This window comes from Falco cherrug, chromosome 9, assembly GCF_023634085.1.
Source record: "Falco cherrug isolate bFalChe1 chromosome 9, bFalChe1.pri, whole genome shotgun sequence".
Taxonomy (NCBI): Eukaryota; Metazoa; Chordata; class Aves; order Falconiformes; family Falconidae; genus Falco; species Falco cherrug.
In genome coordinates this window covers 16657714-16681006 of record NC_073705.1, presented here as the reverse complement: position 1 = coordinate 16681006, position 23293 = coordinate 16657714, and the positions used below count along the sequence as shown (strand labels likewise).

Here is a 23293-nt window from a genome sequence, read left to right as displayed (position 1 = left end):
CAGTAAGCCAACCGTTTCTATTCAAATGAGCGAGGGAGAATGTGTATCCTGCTTTAAATGGGCTGTTACACCGCAAGGCAGAGCAGGAGGTTGAAAGAATATTTGTACCTTGAAATTTTCAGCAGCAGTTATACTTGGCTCTAAAAATAGGAAATCTAGGTTCAGTGTGAATTACTTGTTTTGCACAAACATAGCTCTTACCTCTCTGAATCCTCAGGCACTTAGACCAGCCATGATTTAATAGTGGCAACTTGCTAGCTGCACCTGAACCTTATCTCCAGATGTAGCACAATTACATTAGTTCAACTTCTGCCTACCTCTGTTGAAGACGGAGTGAAAAGAGTAGTAGCTGTGCATCCCTGTTTGTCACCAGTGGGATGCTTCATTTCTGGATACCCTTCCTTTTTTTGCCCAACAAGCTAACATTACAAATTTAAGAGAAGAAAATGTATCTTGTGAAGTATAATTACAAGATCTGTTACCAGGGGCATGAAATCACCTTAACTTACTGATTTTCCAATATTAACACTGTCATTATTTAGCTATCCAAAAAAAGACACAGGATATACACATAGATAAAATCTGTGGAGAGACAACTTGACTGCAGTCATTTGTATGTGACAGCTGATGACACCATGCAATATGCACAGATGAGTGAGAAGGAAGGAAGAAAGAAAGTATTGCTATTGACATTCACAAATAAAATCCTGCCTGTTGAGCAGAATGTGGCTAGCCCTGATCTGAAACATTCGGCTAACATGAAAGAGATGAAAAGCTGAAATGTCATTATAAGGAAAGGTATCTTTTATTAATAATAATAATAAAAAAGCATGTGCAAAGCTGTGGTGGTTTTATATCATTAAAAACAACAGCTAAGTTTCAGCATCCTCAAAAGTAGAGAGAGACTCCTTTTCCTTAAGATAAGTCACTTGGATCATTATCAAACCCAAACGTCATTGTCTTGGTAGTGTTAAAATCCATTCCTTCTCTGGCATGCACATAGTTATAACTGGAAACGGGCATAAAATTGTTACAAACAGGGAATGCTTTTCTAGAAAACAGGTGAGCAGCGTCCATTTCCCCCTGCTACTATGCAACTTTAAAAAGCCGTGCTACCTACTTAGGCTTTTTGCAAAGAGTAACCTGGGTTGCGGAGATTATTTGATTTCTCTAAGTTCCACTTAAATTTCAAATTTCCGTCTATATTCAATGCAGCAAAAGATACATCCTGTCAAACACAAATTACTCCTTACAGATAACTGATATCCAGCATCCCTCTGACAAACGAGGCTGAGAAAACCACAGCAGGTTAACTGAGCTTGCAGGGCACTCTCATCCCGGGGTCATCAGCACTACCAGTTCTACGAATTCTGTTGACTTTTCCATTGCCCATGCCAAGTCCTCTCTACGCTCTCTCAAGGTGGTAACAATCTGTTCATGTTTCTTACAGCACAGGAATCAAACTTCTAAAAGGTGTCTGGAGACAAAGTCAAAGTCCTTGAAGACAGTCTGCTCCTTATGGGTTAGCAGAGCAACCTCCTCTGGAGGAGTAAGGATTGGCTTTTGTGATGTGAACTCTTCATCAAAATTGCTAATGTCGGTGGGATCTCTTAAAGTGGGCACAAAAGGGGGCTTCAGAGTCCTGGCAAACAGGGCATCCCAATCAATTTCCTGTAAGAGATGGAAGTGAACAGGCCAGATTGACAATTATGAAATGTGAAAGCAAGAGGGAGGATTACAGCCTCCCTTCCAGATCATTTGCAACATGTCTTTTTTCTACTAATTCACAAAAAAAAAAAAGGGGGGGGGAGGGCAGAGAGAACTGAAAAAATGCTCAAAACAAACAGCATAACAGCATAGTCTGCGCAGGCCAGGTAGTACAGAGATCCCGTACAGTCTAAGGCTGTTCTTCAAAATACCAAGAAACAAAAGAACAGATCAAACTATACATAGGAGGGACAAAACCAAAAAGTGCAGCTGTGGCCAAGTGGATCTGTGGACTTCCCAGCAATTTCTGCTGATGTCCAAGTTCTCTGCCTCCGGCGCAAAGCCAGCCAGGGGCTATAAGGCCGACAGCTTCTGGCAGACGGGTACTGACAAGGCGGAATGGTGACCCTGCTGCCTGGAGTAGGTGTGTACCCTTGACCCAAAGCAAATGTGTCTCTAACCTCAACTTCTCTTAGGATTCACGTACATCCTGCAAATGCAGGTGCCATCAAATAGACCGACTGGTGGTCACTGTCATCACCAGACAGCATCTTTGACTGGTGCAGTTTGATTTAAGAAGGGATATTTGTTGATGGTTCAAAAGGTAGATATATTTGTACATAGAAGCAGGACAATCAGAAACAACAAACTGGCTCTGGAAACTTACAGGTCCCAGAAAATGTGCTTTATGACACGGGGGATGTAATTTCAAACACAAATTGAAACACATATTCCTGACTAGAGCAATAAGGCGCAACAGAAGCCACCACTAAGATCTCACTGATAACTCATGGAAACATGCCTCAGTACCAACAGAAAGCATATCAATCTCTGCTCTAACATGAGGGGGAGGGGTTAAGTGAGCTCCTACCTTAAAAAAGGCCTGGATTTTAATCTCTTCTGCATCTTTTTCCCCTGCTCCCAGTCTACGCTCTGGACATTTCCGAAGAAGCTGCAGGAAATATCAGTTCAAAATTAAACAACGGGAACAAGGAAGAACAGAAATAATGTTCCAGAGAGAAAAACAAGAAAGGAGATGGACTGAACCCTCAGTATCTTCTCATTCTCACTTTGCAGCAAGGTCATAATCTGCTAGTAATAGCTCAGACCTAGTTCCTTGTAAACAACTTGCCAACATCAATGAGATACCCGCTATAAACCGCATGAAGCATCTCATCTTAATTGTGCACCTGTGACTACTGTGTCACAATTCAAAAAACCAAATCAAGCCATCCCCACTGAATAACTCAGACATTCCTGCCCTTGACTCAACACTTCTCCATTTCAGACTTAGCAGCAACAGACCTCAATAAGAAGTCTGCTTAGTCACCCTTAGACAAAAGAATAACACTTATATAAAGAGAAGTAAAGGAAAAATATGTGTAAATCTTCAGTATTTCCTTAGTATGTGTAGGCAGCTCCAGGTTACGCACATAAATGTTATCGGTCCTAACAGAGTCCCCTCTGGATCCACTCATGCAGTAAACGCAGATTCCTCAGGCTCCCAGAGACCCATCAAACCCATTACCTTACGGATTATAGAAAGTGCCTCAGATGAAAGGAATCGTGGATACCGGACTTCATCGTTGACAATACTGTCAAAGACTTCTTCCTCATCATCTCCAGGGAATGGTGACTGCAATTGTGACATATTATTATTTAATACATATAGCACTCATTCCTTACTATTAAATAGAGATGAGAACAGTGGAGGGCTGTATGGATTAACTAGTATTTGGCAAGCACTATGAATCAGAAAAATGTAATTTAACTACTAATAAATAGTTGTCTACATTCAGCAAAATTTTATCTCAGCTGGTCGGGTGCTATGCTCCTCAAGACTGCTCAGGGAGAACAGTCTTGTTCTTTCTTGGAAACCGACTTTCTTGGAGAAAGATGGCCTTACCTCGCCAACAAGCATCTCATAAATGAGTACGCCCAGTCCCCACCAGTCTACTGCCCGAGTGTAAGAGATGTCGGTCAGGACTTCTGGAGCCAGAAATTCAGGGGTGCCACAGAAGGTGTTTGTGCGGTCTCCAAAACCTATTCCTGTAGGAAAAAACACTTTGGTAAATGTCCAGCACACATTGCCAAATGCATCACACGCAGCCTCACCTTCTGAAAGCCAGAGTTTATCACGATAGTCAAATGCTGCTAATGGGGCAAAGGTTCTCTTCAATGGCTGTAAATGTCAAATAGGAAGTACGAAACCTGAGGCCCCTAACAACTCCAAATAAGAAATACACAGACAATGCTTAAATAAACAGCAAAACCAAGGAAACTCCCTGCAGATTCCATTGTTCATTCACTCAAACACACATTTTGTAGTACCCTATATTCTGGCTCTTTTGAACAAACACGTTGTGAACTCCTTCATAACTTTCCTGAAGATTAAAGGACAAAGTACTCTTTCCAAGTTCATCATGGCCAGAAAGGTGAGGGGGTTTTGTTGTTTGGTTTGTAGGGTTTTTTTGTTTTGCTTTTGGTGGGTTTTGGTTTATTTTTAAGATGGAGATGAATACAAGTTACCCACAACCGTGTCAGCACCTGTATTTGTGAACACATTACTAAATCCCAGATCCTAAACGGGTTCAATTTCAGCTTCACCAAAGTCACTCACCTTCCTTACACAATCCAAAATCTGCAATCTTCACAAATCCTTCTGCGTCTAAAAGAAGATTATCCAATTTCAGGTCCCTGCAGGCAAAGGAGAGGAAAGAAAATGGTAGGTGAAGTCTGAGGATTGCCATCCAACATCTTGCTTTGCAAGAGGCAGAAACTAGACGTTAATGAAGACAATAAAAGCTAAATTGAGTGAAGTCCACATTTGGTTTAAAATCATGTGTTACTTGGAAGACTCCCCTTAATTTATTGATATTTTCCTCTTAATGACAGACTCACAAAGCAGCTTGGAGCTGCGTGGGGCTTATTCATCTGGAAAAAGAGCATCCCACAACAGTGTGACCAATTACTTGACTATCACAGTAAAAAAGAAAGCAGTGACTTACAGGTGACCCCTAGAATGTATTGACAGGTCACAGAGGATTAATCACCTGCAACATGTCAGATGAATAGCTTCTAGATGACTTTCTTTACTGTAAGCACGATGAACAAGCTGATAAAAACAGCCGATGGGGAAAATAAAGACAGACAGAAAGATTAGAAACCCAGCAAGACAGTGAGCTCCAGACACTACAGGACAAACAAACTTTCAAGTTGCTGAACTGTCTTATGCATGATTCCTTGCTGCATTACCTATAAACAATTTTCTTCTCGTGCAAGAACTGGAGCCCCAAGACTACGCAGGCTGTATAAAACCTAAAAGAGAGAAACAGTTATCAGGAAATATATACAAGAATCAAGTTAAAAATTTATAGTGCCTGAAACCAGACTAATTCTAACTCACTGTGCCATATGTTCCGGAAAGATATCTTCATGTATGCGCATCATAAGATCACCACCTGGAGTATATTCCATCACAAAACAAGCATGATGAGGTGTCTGGAAACACGCAAACATGTTCACAAGGAATGGATGATCAGAAGAATTGACCACTTCAAATATTCGCTTCTCACAGTTCAAGCTGCCAGGATTCAAAGAACAAAAACGTCAATGTTAAAACTTGGCAGAAAAGCCTGTTTTGAGAAAGACAGGATGAAGAAGAAAATCTTTACATCTTAAGTTAGAGAAATAAAAACCGAGGGCTAATACGGTATTTATCTTGAATACTTCCAGTGTTTCAGAGTGTTCTTCAGGTGTTATTCTACCAGAAGCTAGAAAGCATCACTGTTACAAGTTCCCTTGTGCCTGACGTTAGTTACCCAAGCCTTAAGGTCACATTTAACCTTAATAGTGCCATGACCAATACAGATCGTACCTACTCACATTTGATTACAGGTGTGTTAGTGTAGCATCTGGAAACAGTACCATCTCTAAACAAAGCTCACCTATCAATTTCATCTCTCCTAATAATATCTTTTTTCTTCAAGGCTTTGATAGCATACAGCTTCCCAGTTGCCTTGTATTGGGCCAGCAGTACCTGAAAGACAACAGAAAAGCTGTACTTCAAACAAATCTATTATTTCCCTATCAGATTGCTTCAACTCCCATTGACAAAATTTCCAACCACTCTAGTCATTCTCAAAACCAAGCTCAAGAGCTCAAGTAACTCCAAAAATGGAGCACTTTTTACTGCTCCTTGTGCTGCAGCAGTCCAGGAGAATGTCAGTGTAAGTTATATTCTCACAAACAGCACTATCACAGCTGGCCCAGTGCTGTTTGTGAGCACCTCAGAGCGCTCACAGCAAGCAACTGCACACAGTTTTTGGGAAGGGAGCTATTCCACTAGTAACTACCATGATAATGAAAGGAATGGTAATTGTGTGCTTTATGAAATGACTTAGCACTCCCAGGATGGTTTTCTCCAGGCTTTGAGGCCACAAATCTTCCAGAGTTTCGACTGTTAACGACAATTATCATCTGCTTGTGTGGTTGGGCTGGGTTTGTGTCACATATCTGCGTTGCAACAAATCTCTTCTGTACTGCAACATTTCTATTCAGACTGAGGCAGAGGCCCATCTTCACAATCACAGTCCTAGTGCCCCCTTCCACAAAGTGTACACTTCTACACTACCTTCCCAAAGTGGCCACGTCCCAACATAGCAATGCAGTGAAAATCCTCAAGCTGAACTGTCCTTTTCCTGCAGACAAAGAAGAATTGCTGAGACAATACCCAAAAGATGCATAAACAGATAACAAAGGAGCATGTATTAGTGTTAGGGGAAGAAGCTCTGTACAGCAAAAGGAAAAGCAAACAGCTGTGTCAACCACACCTTGCCTAAGCTGAAATCCTGAAAAATTAGGCTTGCTGCTGCTGTTCTGCCATGGAAGAAAGGAGCAGCTAACCATAAGGTGAAGAAACTGCTCCCAATGGCAGCAGTCTGACTTCATCTGTACTGGCAACAGGAGCAATAATACTGACTCTGCAAGGCTTACTCTCTCTGTTACTTCCCATAACAGCATCAGTTCCCCTCCACCCCCACCCCTGGAGCAGTAAAATCCAGTTATGCCTACAATCCTTTTGGCAGACTGAAGAGCAATTGTGTTAATCAAACATGAACACGTATATCAAGTGCTAGTAGGACAACAGCGTAAGGAGAACAGAAGTTCTCAAACAGGAATTGGAAACAAAACACAGTGAGACAACAGACATAAGATGTTGCTGGTAAAAAAGTAGCTGAATAAAGAGATGCTATAGAACGTTATGTCAGCCACAAGGTGTTACCAAGGAAACCAAAGCTGCAGAATTGCTTGGAAATAACTAAAAAAATACCAAAACAAAACAACAAAATCAACAAACAACCCACACCCCAAACACTCTGGTCCAGGATCATCTTTAAAAGACAGCAGACACTCCGAACTCTTCCAGTAAATGAAATGAAGGGCTAAGTACCTACTCATGAAGGACTCAACTCCCTCCTCAGCCTTCTCTGAGAGAAGGCAGATAGGTGCCTGACTGTATCCTGACTACGTGGTTTTGAAGATGGGACCCCCTCAAAAGTGATGATAAAATTATGAATGTAATTCTATGATCTGAACTGCAAGATCAGCTTAGATTTTGCTATTTGTGCTTTTTCAGTCAATATTTGTTCAACAGTAGTGTAGTATTTTTTTTTAATTTGGTATCTTTACTGCTGTGTATCTTTGTTACATACAAATTGTGTACATAAAACTGCCATAGACTATCAACAAGTTACTATTTAATGCTTCCCTACATAATGAAAGGTAATGTATCCTGCATATCAATAGAAACAGTATGAGGGAAGCCAAAAGTGTTTCTGAAATGTATTACTTAGGATGCAGACACATCTAAATATGCTACACCATAAAACTTCCAACACAAGGAAACACCTGAAGACAATTAAGTCACTTTAGTAAAATGTAAAATCATCTATTACACTGTAGCGTACAGTCTATCAATAGGCTAAGTATTGGGGTTAATAAACAGATAAAGGTGCAGTAGACACTTGGACAAGCAAAATTCAGAGCAGACTTGTCACGGTATTGTCTGCACTCAGCACCAAGAGTTTGCTGCTGAGAAACCAAAGCATACCCGGAGCAGAATTTTAGACTGCATGCTCAAAATTTCAGTGCAGTGCCTCTTTAATCTGTGATCCAAGACAGCCCATGCTGTCTATAGTTACCTTGGAGATGCCAGGATTGGAAATTCTGTCATAGCAGAGCCACAAGACTTCTCAACATGCAGCCTCTTCAGACACTAGGAACAGAAAGAAGATTACAGTGTGTCATCCTCTGGAATCACCAAGTCAGACCTGAACACCCACGGCCAAATTTTCTTCTCTGTCATGATCCAGCATAACCACAGACAAGTTCTTGCAGTTGGTCATCGCCTCTGCTTGGGGCGAAGCAGTTTGAAAGCAGATTGTCTGTGGTCACACAAAACTATTCCCACGTACATTATTTTTTGATACGTTCAAACTCCTGAAAACAAACACTTCTAAAAGTCTAGGATAAAACATTTCCTTTCTAGAAAAAAGGCATCCCATGTCCCCAAAAGACTCACAATGATCAAAGAACGCAGTTTCCTGTGTCACCAAAGCCACATGAGAAAGGGTAACGTGTGGCAGAACACAGGTCATTAACCATTATACTACTCAAAGCAATTTTCCTGCTGCTTCCTGTCAGAAAAGTAGAGCTCTTCTTGGCTTTGCCCAGTTTCTTTAATGACAAAGAATTTCTTCTGGTCCTAAAAGCCTGCTGACCCTCCTTCCTTGCTTTCCTGTGCAGTCATCTGTTCTGTATTCTTGCCCTGAACTTGCAATGCTGACCTACCTCCCATTTTGGTTCTCCAAGAAAAGCAACTTATAATTTAAAAAAAAAAAGAACAAAAAAGAACAAAAAAGAACGGGGAGGGGGGGCGGGAAGAGATATGCAGCACTTTTTGCATGATGAGATGCAACACAAACCACAAATTCTGAATCACTGGAGATCAGCTAGCTAATGAGGCGGCACCTGCCTAAAGTATAGTTAATTTCTCCAGTAATAAATAAGAACTGAGCCTTAAAAGATACCAACCAACAAAGAAAAGCCTCCCTGTTAGCCTAGATGATTACCGGAGAATCTGCAGGAGACAGTGTTGATTCTTTGGAGTTGGCCATCAGAAAAAGGCGTGGAGGCTTGGGTGGAGCTTCATCAGGAACCGTAAGCTTAGCCACAGGAAAGTCGCTGCATTGGTAAGACAAAATTGAAGGAGATTACCACAGCGTATTTAAACGCTTAGCTACCTACCTTTTGAGTGCTACACTATGCTAGTGGTTGGGGTACATGTAACCTCATGAAAGAAGAGCGCATTTTTACCACAACAATCACATTGTGACCTTGCATAGACTTTAGTTACTATATTGGTGAAGACATTTGATGAGGGGGATTCTCTTTCCTTTACAGCACGTCTTTCTGTGTATATAAAATAACTTTTGAAAATCTGCTTTTGGGTGAGGGTTTTTTTTTTGTATCACTGCTTGCAACCACTGTCATGGCCACGGATCTTACTGCAGAGGAAAAAGCAAGCTGCTGAAGTTCCCTTGGCTCTGGGACACACTCACTGCTTGTCAGGACAGCAATTCTGAAAATCAGTCTGACCGCTAACACTAAACCAGGGCTAGCCACAGTGTATTGAACACCCCACTTAAAACCACATCATTTCAGGCACCATTGGCTTTTCTTAAAGCCCTGAATTAAGATCCACAGATATTTTTCTCATCAGTATCTTCGTCCACCTTAGTAAGGTGCAACAGAACGTGAAGTTCTATCCTACAATCTGTTCCAGAGTGCTATCCAGCAACACTCAGAATATGACTTACCTACTCAGTTTGGAAACTGAGTCAACGTGACTTTGCAGGGGAACCGGAGAGAAGTCTGTGTGCACAGGATCATGAAGTGGGGGACTCAGGGTGCTCATGGAACTACATGGAGGGAGGAAACTCATCATCAATCGACCCCAAGCAGCAACATTCATGTTCATTTGAGGAGCTCGGAGAAATTCCTTCCCTGGAGGAGTCAGGGTCAAAACACCAGTGAGATGACAACGCACAAACTATAATCTCCTGTACCATTTCATCATTGTTTCCACCCAAACACCTGCGGGTTACTCAAAAAAAGGTAGCCCACCCTAGGGTGAATGGGTTTTTTTCCAGGGAAGAAAGTTTAATAAAGATAACGATGAAACAGACCTACTGTTTCCCCTAAGTTCAGCTCCATAAAATACCGTAACAATACTCAAGTGGTAATTGCATAAAACATTAAAAATTTATTTTATTTTAAATCAGGTTTTCTTCTATTTCAACACTGCATTTTAATCATGCAGCCTGTTCATAGAAAGTTTCTGAAACTGTCTTAAAAGAGTGAAACATTTGGGATGTTTTCATTATTTGTATTATTTCCTGAAGAATATAAACATAAAATCTCATTTATCCCCACTGCCAGGACTTCTCAGTATGTAAAATCCTACCTTACTCAGCTTCACAAAAAGAATTTGCAGGCGAAAAAGATAGTTTGAAAGTATTCCGGTCCCTAAACTATTGATCTGAGATGCTAGCTCTAGAGATTTGACAGATAATCAGTAGCCTGTTCATGCTACAGTCTTCTATAATTCAGAGTTTTCCAGAAAACCTTCCAATACCTGTTCATCAGTAAACACATTGCTAGTTAAATTAGTACAGCTTGAGTCCTGGATCTTGCTAAGAAGTCTGTTAAATGACTAGGAATTATACCTTCATAACAATGTTAATTGTGAATAGAAACACCATGCTGCAGCCAGGCTGCACTTTTTTTGACCAAAGAAACTTTCATGTTCTAATAAAACCTACCTATTTACACACAGTAATTAGCAAGCATTTTAATATTTCACAAACTGAATGGGATAGCAGTGCATGCCAGCCTGCCTGTGCAAACCCCTGCCCTCACCAACACACCTGAGAGAGTAAGTAGCCAGTTCTGTAGCAGCTCACCTTTCTGTTTGGGGAAAATGCGTTTCTGTCGCTGCAGTTTTGGCTTCCTCTCAATGATGGGATTACTGAACATCACCTGTCAGAGAAGCAAAAGGGATTTGTCAGGATTCTTCGTTTATGCTGTGAACAAACTTTCACACATGCCTGCTCCCTCATCAAATTCTCCATTCCCATCTGCATGGTAAGTTAGGAGTCACTCCCATAGACTCCAGACTGCATTATTCTAGCTTCACCCTCTAAATACCTGTTACTTCAACTATGGTTTTAGATGTTTGCATTTTCTGCTACCTGAAATGCAGAAAACCCCCAGAATTAAGACCAATTTGTATCCCAAACAAAGTGAATCTAATTTGTAAAGCCATGCATAAAGAACACATCCATCTGTAGGGTAAAAAAAAGTAATACTCTGTGGTAGAGAAGTAAAAAAACAAAAAAACCGAAAACCCTCACAAAACAAACTCACAAAAATCCAAAGTGGCAAGGAGAGAAGGCAAATTTTGGTACATAAGGTTAAGATCCTACTTTTGGAAAGATAGCCAGAGGAACTTTCATCCCAACACAAAGGAGAAAGTACTGCGGCTTTTAAGGGATTATCTGGGTGATCTCTTCATTGATGGTACTTCAAACTATTATTAGCCTCAGAAAGATGATTAAATAAGCATACCCAGAGGGAATTTGGATATCGCATTCTAGAGTCTCTGTGATTCAATTCTGACCATTAAGCCATATGTTTAATTAAAGTGTCACTGATGACTCATAATGAAAGCAAATAAAAACCAACGGATTACACAGCACACACACACATATATAATTACAGGAGAGCAGCTGAAGAGTCACCCTGGGCTATGGCATGTGTACATCTATTATATCATGTTGTTCCTTATGTGTGATACTGATGCAAAAGGATTTCGGGTGTCATTCTACCCTTCTAGACTATTGCTCCTTCCATTCCTTGTGTTCTGGGTTGGACAACTGCTTGTAGGGCAGGCACCCTAAACAGACAAGAGTTCTCTCAAAAAGAAACAAAGCTTACATTTATACCTCTGCAAAAAGCATTCCTTGGGGTTCGAGTGAGAGACACATCCCGTGGCGTTCATTATCAAGGAAATCATCCAAACGTAAAAACTTCACCGCACATAGTTCTCTCCAGTCTCTCCAATAAATTGCAATTTCTAGCTCACGAGACTGGTGGGATGGGGGAGTGGTGGGGGAGAAAAAAAAAAAAAACAGAAGAGTTACATACTGCCCCATGCTCTGGAAATGGCATGCACATGCTGTTGTAAAAATAAAAAAATCAGTAAACTAAATAGTGTGCCTAAGAAACTTCTTTAATCCTTCTGTTCCCTGCTTTCTCTGATGTTTTCAGCTCTTCTTAGCCACGGACCCTCTTGGAGATGGCTGTCTTGGCTCTCCGTTTCAGAAATTCCTGACAGCCACTTTGCTGGTAAGATGAAATAAAACTGCTCAGATAAGAAGAGCAGGACAACAGATGCTGTTCAGGCTCTGCCAGAGATGCACTGCCTTCAGGAGAAGGCTAAGATAACTGACACATAAAAGGACATAGGGACAGCAGCAATATAGAGTTGAATCAAGTGGAATGGCAGCTAAATGAGCAAATCAGGTAAGTTGAAATGGAAACCCAAACACAACACAGGGAACCTGGGGCAGACTTACCCGGTCTAGCTCAATGACAAAGCTCTGGTCCCATGCCTGGTTATTAACCAGTCCCCAGTTTGTTTGGCCAACCACTTTATTGTCCACTTTGAGCACAGCAAGTACCTCATCTGGACAAAGGAGAAAACATAGATTACAATCTCTTACCAAAGAAAATCTCTCATGATGCAAGTGAATATCCCAACCAAATGTAATTTCCAGGAGAGTACTAGGACCACCAGGTATAACACAATTTATTCTCTCTCTTCAGTTTTGCAGAAACCAGGTTTCTTATAATGACACTCATACCAGGCTAACCTAGTACCGTGACAAGAAGCCCCCATGCTCCCACATGCCACTCACAATTCAAGAGGGAGTGCCCCCATACTCACTACATGGCTCTTCGCTCCGCAGGTACTTTCCTGCAACACTACGACCATGGATACCCAAGCCAACTCGTGTTCGTGAAAGGGACCTCAAATCACTCGGGCTGCCACAGATGGGAGAAGAACTAGTCATTCGGGAACGTCCTGGAACATTTTCCAATAGATCCTGACACCCCATCAGTCTCACTTCCAGTGTTCCTGAGGAATTTTAGGACAGTAAGAATATTATTATGTAAACAATAAAGTGATTCCAGTCAGCCTGTCCTCACAGGGGTCCAATAATTTCTTAGATTCGTGATTTCTTGGTTAATAGCTCAAATCTACCCCAGATTAACAGGCTGCAAATCCATACAAACAGAAAGCTCTGGCTAGCCTAGAAGACATAAATCCAGTTCCTAGAAAACCAAACGTTCATATAACAAGAAGCATTACAAAGAGAACAAATGCAACTCATCTCTCCCTCTGTCCTCCTCACAACAACATGCTGTGCAGGATTCACATACCTGTAAGGGCTGTAGATTTGATGACTGAAGTAGGTTGGATGCCACCATGCTGAGCTCCCAGGGAGGAAGTATTTATTAGTTCCTGCTTGATGAGTGCTCTTTTTGGATGATCGGGAGAAAGCTCACTAAGTTGATGTTCCAAGGACAAACGCAGCAGGTCAATCTTCTGAGATGATTCTTGCAAACGACCCTGAGCCTAGCAATATGAAGTAGAATGGAAAGCAGGCAGAAATTTTCAATGTACAGCCCCAGTCCAGGTACTATTAATCCATTATGAACTACTAGAGTAAGTTCAGAAATGGCCAGATAACATCTTACTAATAAAGGAACAAGGCATAATATTTTCCCATAGATACTAAATACCCCATCAGTGTCACTTCTGACCTTCCTGAGAAATTTCACCAAAGCGAGGAATGTTATCCCTAGAAGGGAAAGTGAACCCAATCAGTCTGTCCTCACACATGGACAGGAACTTTCCAAAATAATAACTCTTGGTTAACTACTCAGTCATGCTAAATCACTAACACTGAGTCATGAAACCATCCTCTTGAGAGGATGAGAGAGGAAAGCCCGAGCAAGTGTTTACCTCAGCCAAAAACTTGCGATCCTGTACCCGATTCCCTCCTAGGATCTTCAGCACATTTTTTGCCCCCTCAGCTACAGCAGCTTCAATGCGCAGGTGATGTCTCAGCTCCTCAATACGCAGCTCCAAAGCACTGATGGTGGTCCCCATCCTCACTACCCATTTGGAAGATAAAATATGGCGAGGATGAAAACTGAGTGAGTATCGTGGATCTCAGGGCTTCGGCTGTATCTGTTCAGGGTGGTATCAGTTACTTAAAACACCTTACCTGCTGGATCCACTGTATCTTCCATCCCTCCTGTTGACTGAGATACTTTCACAATGTGCATGCGGATTATTTCAATCTTTGTCTTGCTGTCCTGAAGCATCTGCTGAGCTGTAGCCAGCAGCTTCCGCTCCTGCCAAAAGCAAAGCATAGGCAGAGAGAGAACCATGCTCATTAAAAATGGATTATGATGAAGTATTCACATATGATGTGACGAGATGGTAGCTAAAAGAAGGGTCATAAATGATTCTGAAATGGCATACGTAAGCAGTTATGTAAAGGAGACATCGCTGAGGATCAAGGACTTTTATACTATCTCCATTTGTAGAGGGAAAGGACAGGTCAAGGACATGTCCAGTTAATACCAAACCTTGAGCCTTGTGGTTCACTGGTTAACTGTGCTTACAGTGTTTTGTGAGCAGAGGTTCTGAACACATAAAAACATCACAACCTTTTACACTGCTGGTCTTACTGAATTAGGCTTCATAGTAAGCTTGGATATTTTTTTTTAATTATTATTATCCTTTGACTTTTAAATAGGACAATGCCAAACTCAAAACATGGGATGCATATGAAACCAGTAAACCTCTGAAAATTTTTCTCAGGTAAAGAGATACCACATGCTGTGCTCTATTCTAAACAATCTAGTGATATCAAAACATCACGTCAACTCAAGTGCACAATACCAATGCTTTTTAAAGGTTCCTCAAGTCAGTGACCAAATGTACCTCTTATACCACTCTTACTAACTTCCCAGGCTTGGAACAGTTTTTCTAGAGATAGCAGTCCTACCATGTCACTTCCTATGAGATGCTTTTCTCTGGCTCAAATCTGCCTCTAGTCTAGAGTCACTATGAGCACTGAGGTCAGATGCCTGTACGCTGGCACTCAGCCAGCTTAAGTTAAGCACCTAGACCAAAGAAGTAATGTAGAATCTGTAGCTGGTAGGGAGAGGTGGATCCTTCCAAAGGGTTGTTCATCTGTTCAAGAATGATAACACAAGCTACTCTCTAGGTACCTAGCACTTTCCACTGAGACTACATAAGACTACATGAAAATACATGGCTAAATTAAAACAGCATGTTTCCCAACTCTGTCATTAATACTACTAAGCAACACTCAAGAGCAGAAGCACAATCAGCATTTGCCATGTAAGAACTGCCAAAAGGATCAAAACTGCTAGACTATGCCCGTCTGTACGGTCTGATAGCTCCCGTCTCACAGTGATCACCACCACATGCTTCAGAAAAAGGCACAGGCAAAAAAAGGGCCAAAGTGGAACAAACTACACTTTCAGAAAAGCCTTTCTCACAGCATCCAGTAAATACAGACTGGATTAAGCTCTTGGCAAATGAAACATCTGCCATCCAATTCCTTTCTGATTCCTGCTAAATTCTTGAAATCTGTAACATGTTGCAGGAAGTCTAACGCACAAGTGCAGTATTGGTTGCCCTGCACAGTAACATGACATGCTGTCTCTATGCTGAGAACCAAAATGCAGAGCTAGGATTCAGTCAAGCAAGCTTCACAAATTAATTTCTTTCACACACCAATTATTAGAGAGGTTTTGTGTATGGACTTTAATTACAGGTTTTGATCCAGGAATCCAAGTTCCCAAATGGTCGCTTATTTCTGCTTACCTTGGACGTTGAATACATTTGGATCATGTTCTCAGCTCCTTGTTTCACTTTCATTTCAACATGCAGCTGCTTTTTCAGAGCTTCAACCTTCCTTGCCATGGGGTCCAGGTTTCTTTCCCAGAGACAAGAATCTGGAGATACAGATCCATCTGCACAAACAATGCAATCAATACCGTTAGTCATCTCTTCTGGTGTCACTTCACTGGGTTATAAACGGGTGACTCTATAAAAGAAGATTAGGCTATAAAATAAGGTTAAAAAAAAGGTCTTGTCTACAAAACTGACTGCAAAACACCATTTCAAATGAAGCTCAAGCTCATATCCGTAAATATTTCTTAGTTTATCAATGAACCCGTCCTAAAAGCACTCTTCCAATTTTATACTCGCTCATTCTGTAGGACATTTGGATGTTCAACTGTCCAGAAACTCTATTCAAATCTCTTCAGTTCTGCCTACAGCCCAACCCTGAATATTGCCCGTGCTCAGCACTCTCAGCTGGTCCTCTCTCTATGCTCATCCCTCATGTTGCCTCCTTTCACCTTTACTGCCTCATTCTCAACCTTTTACTGCACAGATCATTTCAGCTAAATACCAGTGGAAGAAACTCCTTCTACTTGTAAGCCCTCTTGTAAGATATATCAATTCAATATACATAAATATTGAAGCACTATAACAGAATTTTCCTGTCAGTCATGATCCAAGACCTACCTGCCTTACTCTCCTCTTTGTCTGTTATTACAATCCTTGCGTTAAGCTCCTGAAGTTCCCAATGTAGTTGCTCCAGTTTTCGGTTGGAAGCTTTCAGCACATGCTCTATATGAGCAAGATTCTTTCTGTCTGTTGTCGCTTTACGCAGGTTTTCTGCTCCCTCTTTAATCTTCAGTTCCTTCTGTATAGCGCGGCGAAGTAGTTCCTTCTCACCCTCCAGTTTTTGCTGGAAGCTTGGATCCATTAAGTTCACACCATTGCCCAGCTGCAAGAGACAGCTGCCCTGTAATCAAGCAGCGTTGGGCAAGAGGATTTCAGAGATAACACGGTTCAACCATTCACACGATATAGCAATACCTTCATTCCACTCCTTCATTTCATTTAGAAACTGGTTCACACATATTCTAAAGCCAATCTTTTCACCAAAGTTTCAAGACCAGACCAACATTTAAATTGCAGAGGACAGAACACAACTTTGATCCTGACATGCCTTAGTTTGGTTTTAAACCATAATGGTGAAAAACCTTCATCTTACTTGTCTCCTTGATATTTAATATCTACACAAATCTTTGTTCTTCAAGTATCAAAGCCCAGCTAGTAGTTTCCCTTGTTCTGATTAGCATTAACTTTTACTAGTACGATGTTGTAGATACAGATTTTTAGCTGAATATGTCTTGGTGCTGACTGCTCAAAGACACGTCTCAACTAACCTGTCAGAGCTTTTTAGGAATGTCGTAAGCATGCATTAACTCTCAGCTGTTAGCCCTGAAGAAGAAAAATGTAAAACCTACAGCTGTTTCTACAAATGAACAAGCAAACAAGTAATCTTAACGTCCTTCAGTATCCAAAAAGGTAAGCAGGCTGTTGTCTCAATTTCTGTTCTGCTTGTGATTTACAGGCAGTAATGCCACTTTAAAACACTGATTATTTTGAGTTGCATTAGCAGCATTCAAGCTTGCTCTGGGCTTTGTTTTACATAATTTTCAATACTACTAGTTCTACTCATATATGCCTCATCAACAGCTCTGGACAGAGATGCTCTGTTTGCAGACTCAGGACATACGCAGTATAGGCAGCAGCAGTATATTTCACTGACCAAATAAGCACTGGACTCGGAGAGGAGCTGCAAAAGCTTTATCCATGAGAATGCTACACCTAACACCCTAAGACAGGGGTCCTCAGTCTTTTTAACCAGGGGGCCGGCGCGGATGCAGTGGCAGGCAGTCATCTGCGGCTGCTTGGTTTCCCCCCCACCCCCGGCGGGGGGGGGGGGGGGCGGGGGGGGGGCGGGGCGGGTCTGTAAGTACCAGGGGCTGGATTGAGGACCCTAGGGGGTCGTATCCGGCCCGCGGGCCATAGTTTGAGGACCCCTGCCCTAAGAGATCCAAGCAAGAGGTTCTGTTTCTCTCTTCAGCAGGAAGAGTGGCTTTAAGGCATTTAAAGCAACTAATGTATTAATAAACTAACATAAATAACTCGCCATACCCCTGCTTACATGCAAAAGAAATGGTCACACAGTCAAGCTCCACTACACTAACCAACTTAATGTCACACAGCGTGTCAGTGACTAAAGACAGAACTCGGGAATCCTGACTTGCTTTCACACTCTTTAATCAGTTGACCACATTTCCAACAATAAACCACACTGGTTTTGGGTTACTTGTGTACATTACTGCACTTTAACAGTGTGCTGCGCATACAAAGCCTACGCTGCTCACACAGGAACAAGTATTTAACCAAAGACCCAACCAACCATTCTTGATCAGTTTTTGCTATGATTTCAGTCTAACAACAAAATAACTGAAGAAGAAGGAAAATGAAATAATCTGTTTTAAAGTTGGCCTAAAACCAGGCTGGGCCTGCAACAGATACACCATAGCCAAAACAGGAGTTGTTCATATTGGTAACAAAACAAAAAGATTCAGTTTAACATCCTGGTTCTAGGAAGTTCTCGCCCAATTAGTAAAGCCAGGAACTAAGCCAGAGCTTTGAAAAACATCCAAAGTTTTGTGAGGAAGAGCTTGAATCATGGAGTTCCTGAGTCACAGGCAACTTTTACCAGCTCTAAGTTGGAAAATCAGAAAGCTCTTTATCCAGTCTGTATCAAGTGACTGGAAGGAATTCATTGGTCGCAATTCTCATTTAAATAATTAGAAAAAGCATACATATTTATTTTCTATCCAAACTAAGCAAACGGGTGTAAGCAATCCATCCCCTAGACCAGCTCGGAAAAACGGAATGAGCAGTGGTACAAAAGTCATACAGATAAAGGGTGCTGAATATGGAGACCTGGGTATCGATTCAGAGAACAAGTATCGTCTGAGCAGTTCTCAGATCAATTGTCCTCCAGATCACGCTGCCAAAAGCTAGTCTGAATACCAGTTAATGCACCATGCTAATTTTCTAAATATATTTAGAACGCAAGCATGGCATGTTTTACTGGGTCCTTCTTCCCCTGTATGGATCAGAGTGCCCTAACACTGGCACTGCTTGCACCAGGAAGATAAACATTCTATTATCGAGGAGGATGTGAAAGCTGAACCCGCATTTGGGTTGATCCATTTCGCATTCTCAGGAATCCGAGCTGTGTCAGGACGCTGGCAGGGCCCGTGCCGCTGCTGCTCCGGGCTCCCTGGGAGGGTCAGCCCGTCAGGGTGCATCTCCAGCGCAACCCCGAAACACGTCTGCAGCTTGCAGAGAAACACCCAGAGCAGCCTGCTTTTGGTACTCGTAGCGGGGCTGCCGGAGCTCACCCAGCGCTTGCGCCAGACCGGTGCCGTGCCCCAGCGCCTGGCCTGCTCCGGAACGGGCGCGAACGGCAGCGGTGCCCGGGCCGCGCTGGGTGGGCGCGGGGCAGCCCGGGGACACCCCACCCCCGGGCCACAGCGCGGCGCCCGGCTCCCCGCGCAGCCGGGGCAGCCCCGGCCCCAGCCCGGCCGCCGGCGCCGCCGTGACCTGTCGGTTCCAGGAGCCGGAGGCGGCAGCCGCCCTCCCCGCCGACTCCCCAGGGCGCCTCGGCACGTCCCCCGCAGCAGCACCGCGCTGCAGCGGCGAGGCGGCGCCCCGGCGGCCCTGCGCGCTCCCCACGGGAGGAGGGAACGGCCGCGGCACCCGTTCCACAAAGGGCCGTTTCTCCCAGCACAGAGGCTGCCCGCCCGCCCGCCCCCGGCTGCCCCGCGCCAGCCGCAGCAGCCGCCTCGCCCCCCGCACCTCCTCGATGCCCAGAGCGGGTTCGCTCAGCGGGCACCAAGCCTGGCCCGGCCCCCGGCTCCCTGAGGCGAGGAGCGGCAGGCAGCTTTAGGGGACCCCACCTGCCTCGCGCAGCCTCCCCCGCCGCCCCGGGCCGCGGCCACAGCGAGCGGCGGCCCCACTCCCCTCCCCGGGGCCGCGGGCTCCTGGCGGAGCGGGGCGCCGCGCCCTCCCGGCAGGACGATAGACGGGGCCCCTCCGCCCCTGCGAGCCCCCTCGCCTGAAGCCAGGCGCTCCCCGCCCGCCCCGCTGCCGCCCCTCTGAGCCCTGGGCGCGGCACTCACCTGCGGGGTCCCCGACGCCATTGCTGCGGCCGGCGCCGCCAGCAACCGGCACTTTTTTCAAACTTCAGCCTTCCCGGGCAGCGGCCTGCCGCCGCCAGCGCCCTCTCGCGGGGTGCGGGCCCGGCGGGCGGCCCTCGGGGCGCGGGGCGCGCCCCTTCCCCGCACGGCGCCCGGCCCTGCTCCGCGGGTCCGGGCCAGCCGCGGCTCCCGCCCCTGCCGGGAGGCTGTCCCGCTCCCTCCGCCCGCCCTGAGGGGAAATGCGCAGCTGGGACCCGGCCGGCATGGCGGCGGGAAGCGGAGCGGCGCGACAGGCCGGACGCTGAGGAGACTGAGGTACCTCCCGCGCCCCAGCGCGGACACGGCCCTCCGCGTCGGGCCGCTGGGGAGAGGCGTGGCCGCGGGGGGCCGTGCGCCGGGTCGGGGCTCGGTAACTCGGCCCCGCGCGGTTCCCGACGCCTCCGGGTGCCGTGAGGAAAAGCCCCCGCCCGGGCCCAGCGCGCTGCGCCGCGTCCGTCGAGCGGTTTCCAGCTCCAGCTCCCCGGAGTGACTCGTTACCGGCGTGTGTTGGCGGGGGGAACGTGCAAAGCGCAGCTCCGCCTCAGGCAGGATGCTTCCCGGCGGGGCCGGGGCCGTTCCCAGGGCCGGTGCTGGAGCGACTGTGTCTGCAGAACTGTCCCCTGCGTGCAGGACCTGGGCCTCCAGCTGGGCACCCAGGTGAGAGGGGCCCTGGCGAGGCGGCAGGACCCCCAGGTGCCGGCGTGCCGGGCAGGGCTGACGTGGCGTGTCGTAGGCCCGGCTGAAACCGACGGAAAGCATGCTCACCGCCTTCGGGGGGTAGAGACCCCCGCTGGCAAGATCCCTTCCCAGCAGTACCATGTACTACTGTTACTGCACTGGTACGTACGCCTTTCCAGTCTGCACAGCTTTGAGTCGGGAGGCATCCGGAGGTGATAGTATTCCCATGTACAAATCTAGACATATACTAATAAACAGATTTTTTTCCTTTTATTTAATTAGAACAGGCTTTTTTAGTGTAAGCATTTTGTAAACAATCTGCAGCTGAATAATTAGTAAAAGGAAATCATCAGAAAATGTGAAATTTAAATCTAGCTTAAAGGAGTTGAATTAATGAAGTCTTAAACGTCTACAGAAGCTTTGACCATGCTCCTGTTGTTAATACAGCAAGTGCTTTAGGTTAATCTAAACCCTTCTGGCACCTGTTGCTGTTTGTAGCATGGTCCAGGCTCTGTTTAGTATTTAAGGAATTACTTTAGGCTGTTCATTCAGTGGAAATGCTGGAAAGGGAAGTGGAGCTGGCAGGCGTGGCGTGAGTCTCGGCGGAGAGGGGCACTGCCGGGCGCTGTCCCAGCGGACGGGCCCAGGGCTGTGCCTTGCTTGGGCAGCTGGAGGCAGGTGTGGTGGGAGCTCTCGCTGGGGTGGTGGCTGCATTTGGGGTTCACGCAGGGCCTTTCCTTCAGGTCTCATGCCCTCCGGGGAGGGCTGGAGGTGATTTGGGGAGCCTGAGGAGCTGGAGCCGTTAGCCAAGGGCCACTTGGCTGGGTGAACTCCCCAGCCTCGAGGGATGGGGCCAGTCAGTGGCTGGCCCTCTGAGCCACAGTGATCCCGGAGGTGAGGACTCGATGTCTCTGGCTACCCAGCATCCCAGCCAGGGCCTCAGCCCATCCCCACGGTCCCTGGCAAATCCTGCGGATGGAGGGGGCCGGTGCGTGGGATCTGCAGTTCCTGCCCACTCATCAGCCTCTGTCCCACGGGAAGCTGAGTGTCACAGCCGGGAGCACAGCATGCCTGTCCGGCCCTTCCAGGATCCCGTGGGGCACGGCCCTCCGGCTGCCGGGCTGCCGGGGATGCTCGCGGGCCCGGGGCCAGGCCTCCCGCTGCGGCTCCTGCCGGGACAGTGCCACCGGCGGGAAGGGGGGCGGGGGCTCGACCCGCGGGGGCTACACCGGGGCCCAGCTGTGTGGGCTCCTTCGGGCGCCTCCCGGGGGTGCCTCGGGAGCCAGGCACGCACTGCTGCGGTACCGGCAGCCCCGTCCTCCGCCGGGCCCCGGGGGAGGGGGCACGGGAAGCCGCTAGCAGCTTTGCCCGCGGCGCTGGAAGCGGGGGCGCGGCGCGGGGGACGGGCGCCCCCCTTCCCCCTCGGCTGGCTCTCCCGTTCTAGGCCGCCCGGGGAGCCGGCCCGGCCGTGCGCGGACCCCGCCTGCGTCGCCGCGCAGTGAGGGCACCTGCGGGCACGGGGCCGCGCCCTCTGCTAGCACACACTCACTCGGAGGCGGCGAAGTCTTAGAAGTTTCCATTTTTATCTCGAGAGGCAGGGCAAGAGATTAAGCATGAATCTGTTCCCCGGAGGGAGCGTCTTGTTCCAGTCACCGGTGACCACCCCATCGCTCCTGTCGCACCGGCCACCCGCCATCCGCGCGAGCAGCGCGCCATCGGCCTCGCCCCTGAAAGGCACTGCCGAGGTTGGGACTAGTAACTGGTTCTTTCGAAAAAGACTCTTAGAAATGGTGACATCAAGTAACAGTTAAAGGTACTTTAATTCCTTCAAAGAGAAGGATATCTTGAAGGTACATCAGAGAAATTATTTCATTGATTTCAGTCTCTTAAAAAAAAAAAAAGAAGAAGCATGGCTTCAAAATTCAGGAACAGTATCCAATAAACAAAGTACTGCGGTTACGCACCTGTTTGAGTGTGGTACAAAGAAGCTTACAGATTCAGATGAATGGCATAAATGACTGAGAAATCGATTCAGATAATGCTTGTTTACAAGGACAAAACCTATATTGACAAGTATGAATAAGCACACAGATCTGTTAAAAAAAACCCACCAAACCTTTCTAACTATTTACAGACACAGATGTATTTGCTTTCCTTTGGCACTAGAAATTACAGACAAAATATTCCATTTTATAGCCATTAAACTTCAAACTCAAAATAAAAATAACCTTTTAGGTTGTACAGCCCCAGCACAGTAGCTTCACCTTATTAAATTACTGCAAACTCTGTATTCTAACCCTAGAAACTCAGGCCACAAAGCCTGAATTCAGCTTCCACCTGTGACAAATTTCACTTGGCAGGATTAATTGGATGTGAGGAGCTCAACAGCAGTGGGGACTTAATGACAGATACATATATTTAATAAAAATTAATCTCCTGTTCTTATCCAAGGTGGACATTATCTTTATATGCTCTTTATATGCATATACAAAGTAAAAATGGACACCCGTTACATATATTCAGCCAAATTACATTAAGTGAACAGAGCACGTGA

General features: G+C 45.5%; 1 protein-coding gene and 1 long non-coding RNA gene across 3 annotated transcripts; one reads left to right on the top strand and one right to left on the bottom strand.

Annotated features, from left to right (window-relative positions):
• Nucleotides 1-783: 783 nt before the first annotated feature.
• Nucleotides 784-21486, bottom strand: PKN3 (protein kinase N3). Of its 2 annotated transcripts, none has more exons than XM_055720930.1 (22): nt 20005-21486; nt 16472-16754; nt 15764-15912; nt 14127-14256; nt 13862-14013; nt 13276-13471; nt 12779-12970; nt 12408-12517; nt 11775-11918; nt 10734-10809; nt 9588-9774; nt 8841-8952; nt 7911-7984; nt 6341-6407; nt 5655-5746; nt 5114-5290; nt 4963-5025; nt 4328-4404; nt 3614-3756; nt 3236-3343; nt 2579-2659; nt 784-1671 (listed from the first exon to the last, which is right to left on the bottom strand). In XM_055720930.1, the coding sequence occupies exons 1-22, from the start codon at nt 20023-20025 to the stop codon at nt 1459-1461; spliced, it is 2847 nt and encodes a 948-aa protein (XP_055576905.1). In that variant the 5' UTR covers nt 20026-21486; the 3' UTR covers nt 784-1458. The 2 variants fall into 2 exon arrangements, with proteins under 2 accessions (XP_055576905.1, XP_055576907.1); XM_055720932.1 differs by having other exon boundaries at nt 16472-16736.
• Nucleotides 20585-22870, top strand: LOC129736854 (uncharacterized). The gene is made up of 2 exons (XR_008733957.1): nt 20585-20718; nt 21483-22870. It is a non-coding gene; the product is annotated as an uncharacterized LOC129736854 (long non-coding RNA).
• Nucleotides 22871-23293: the final 423 nt, after the last annotated feature.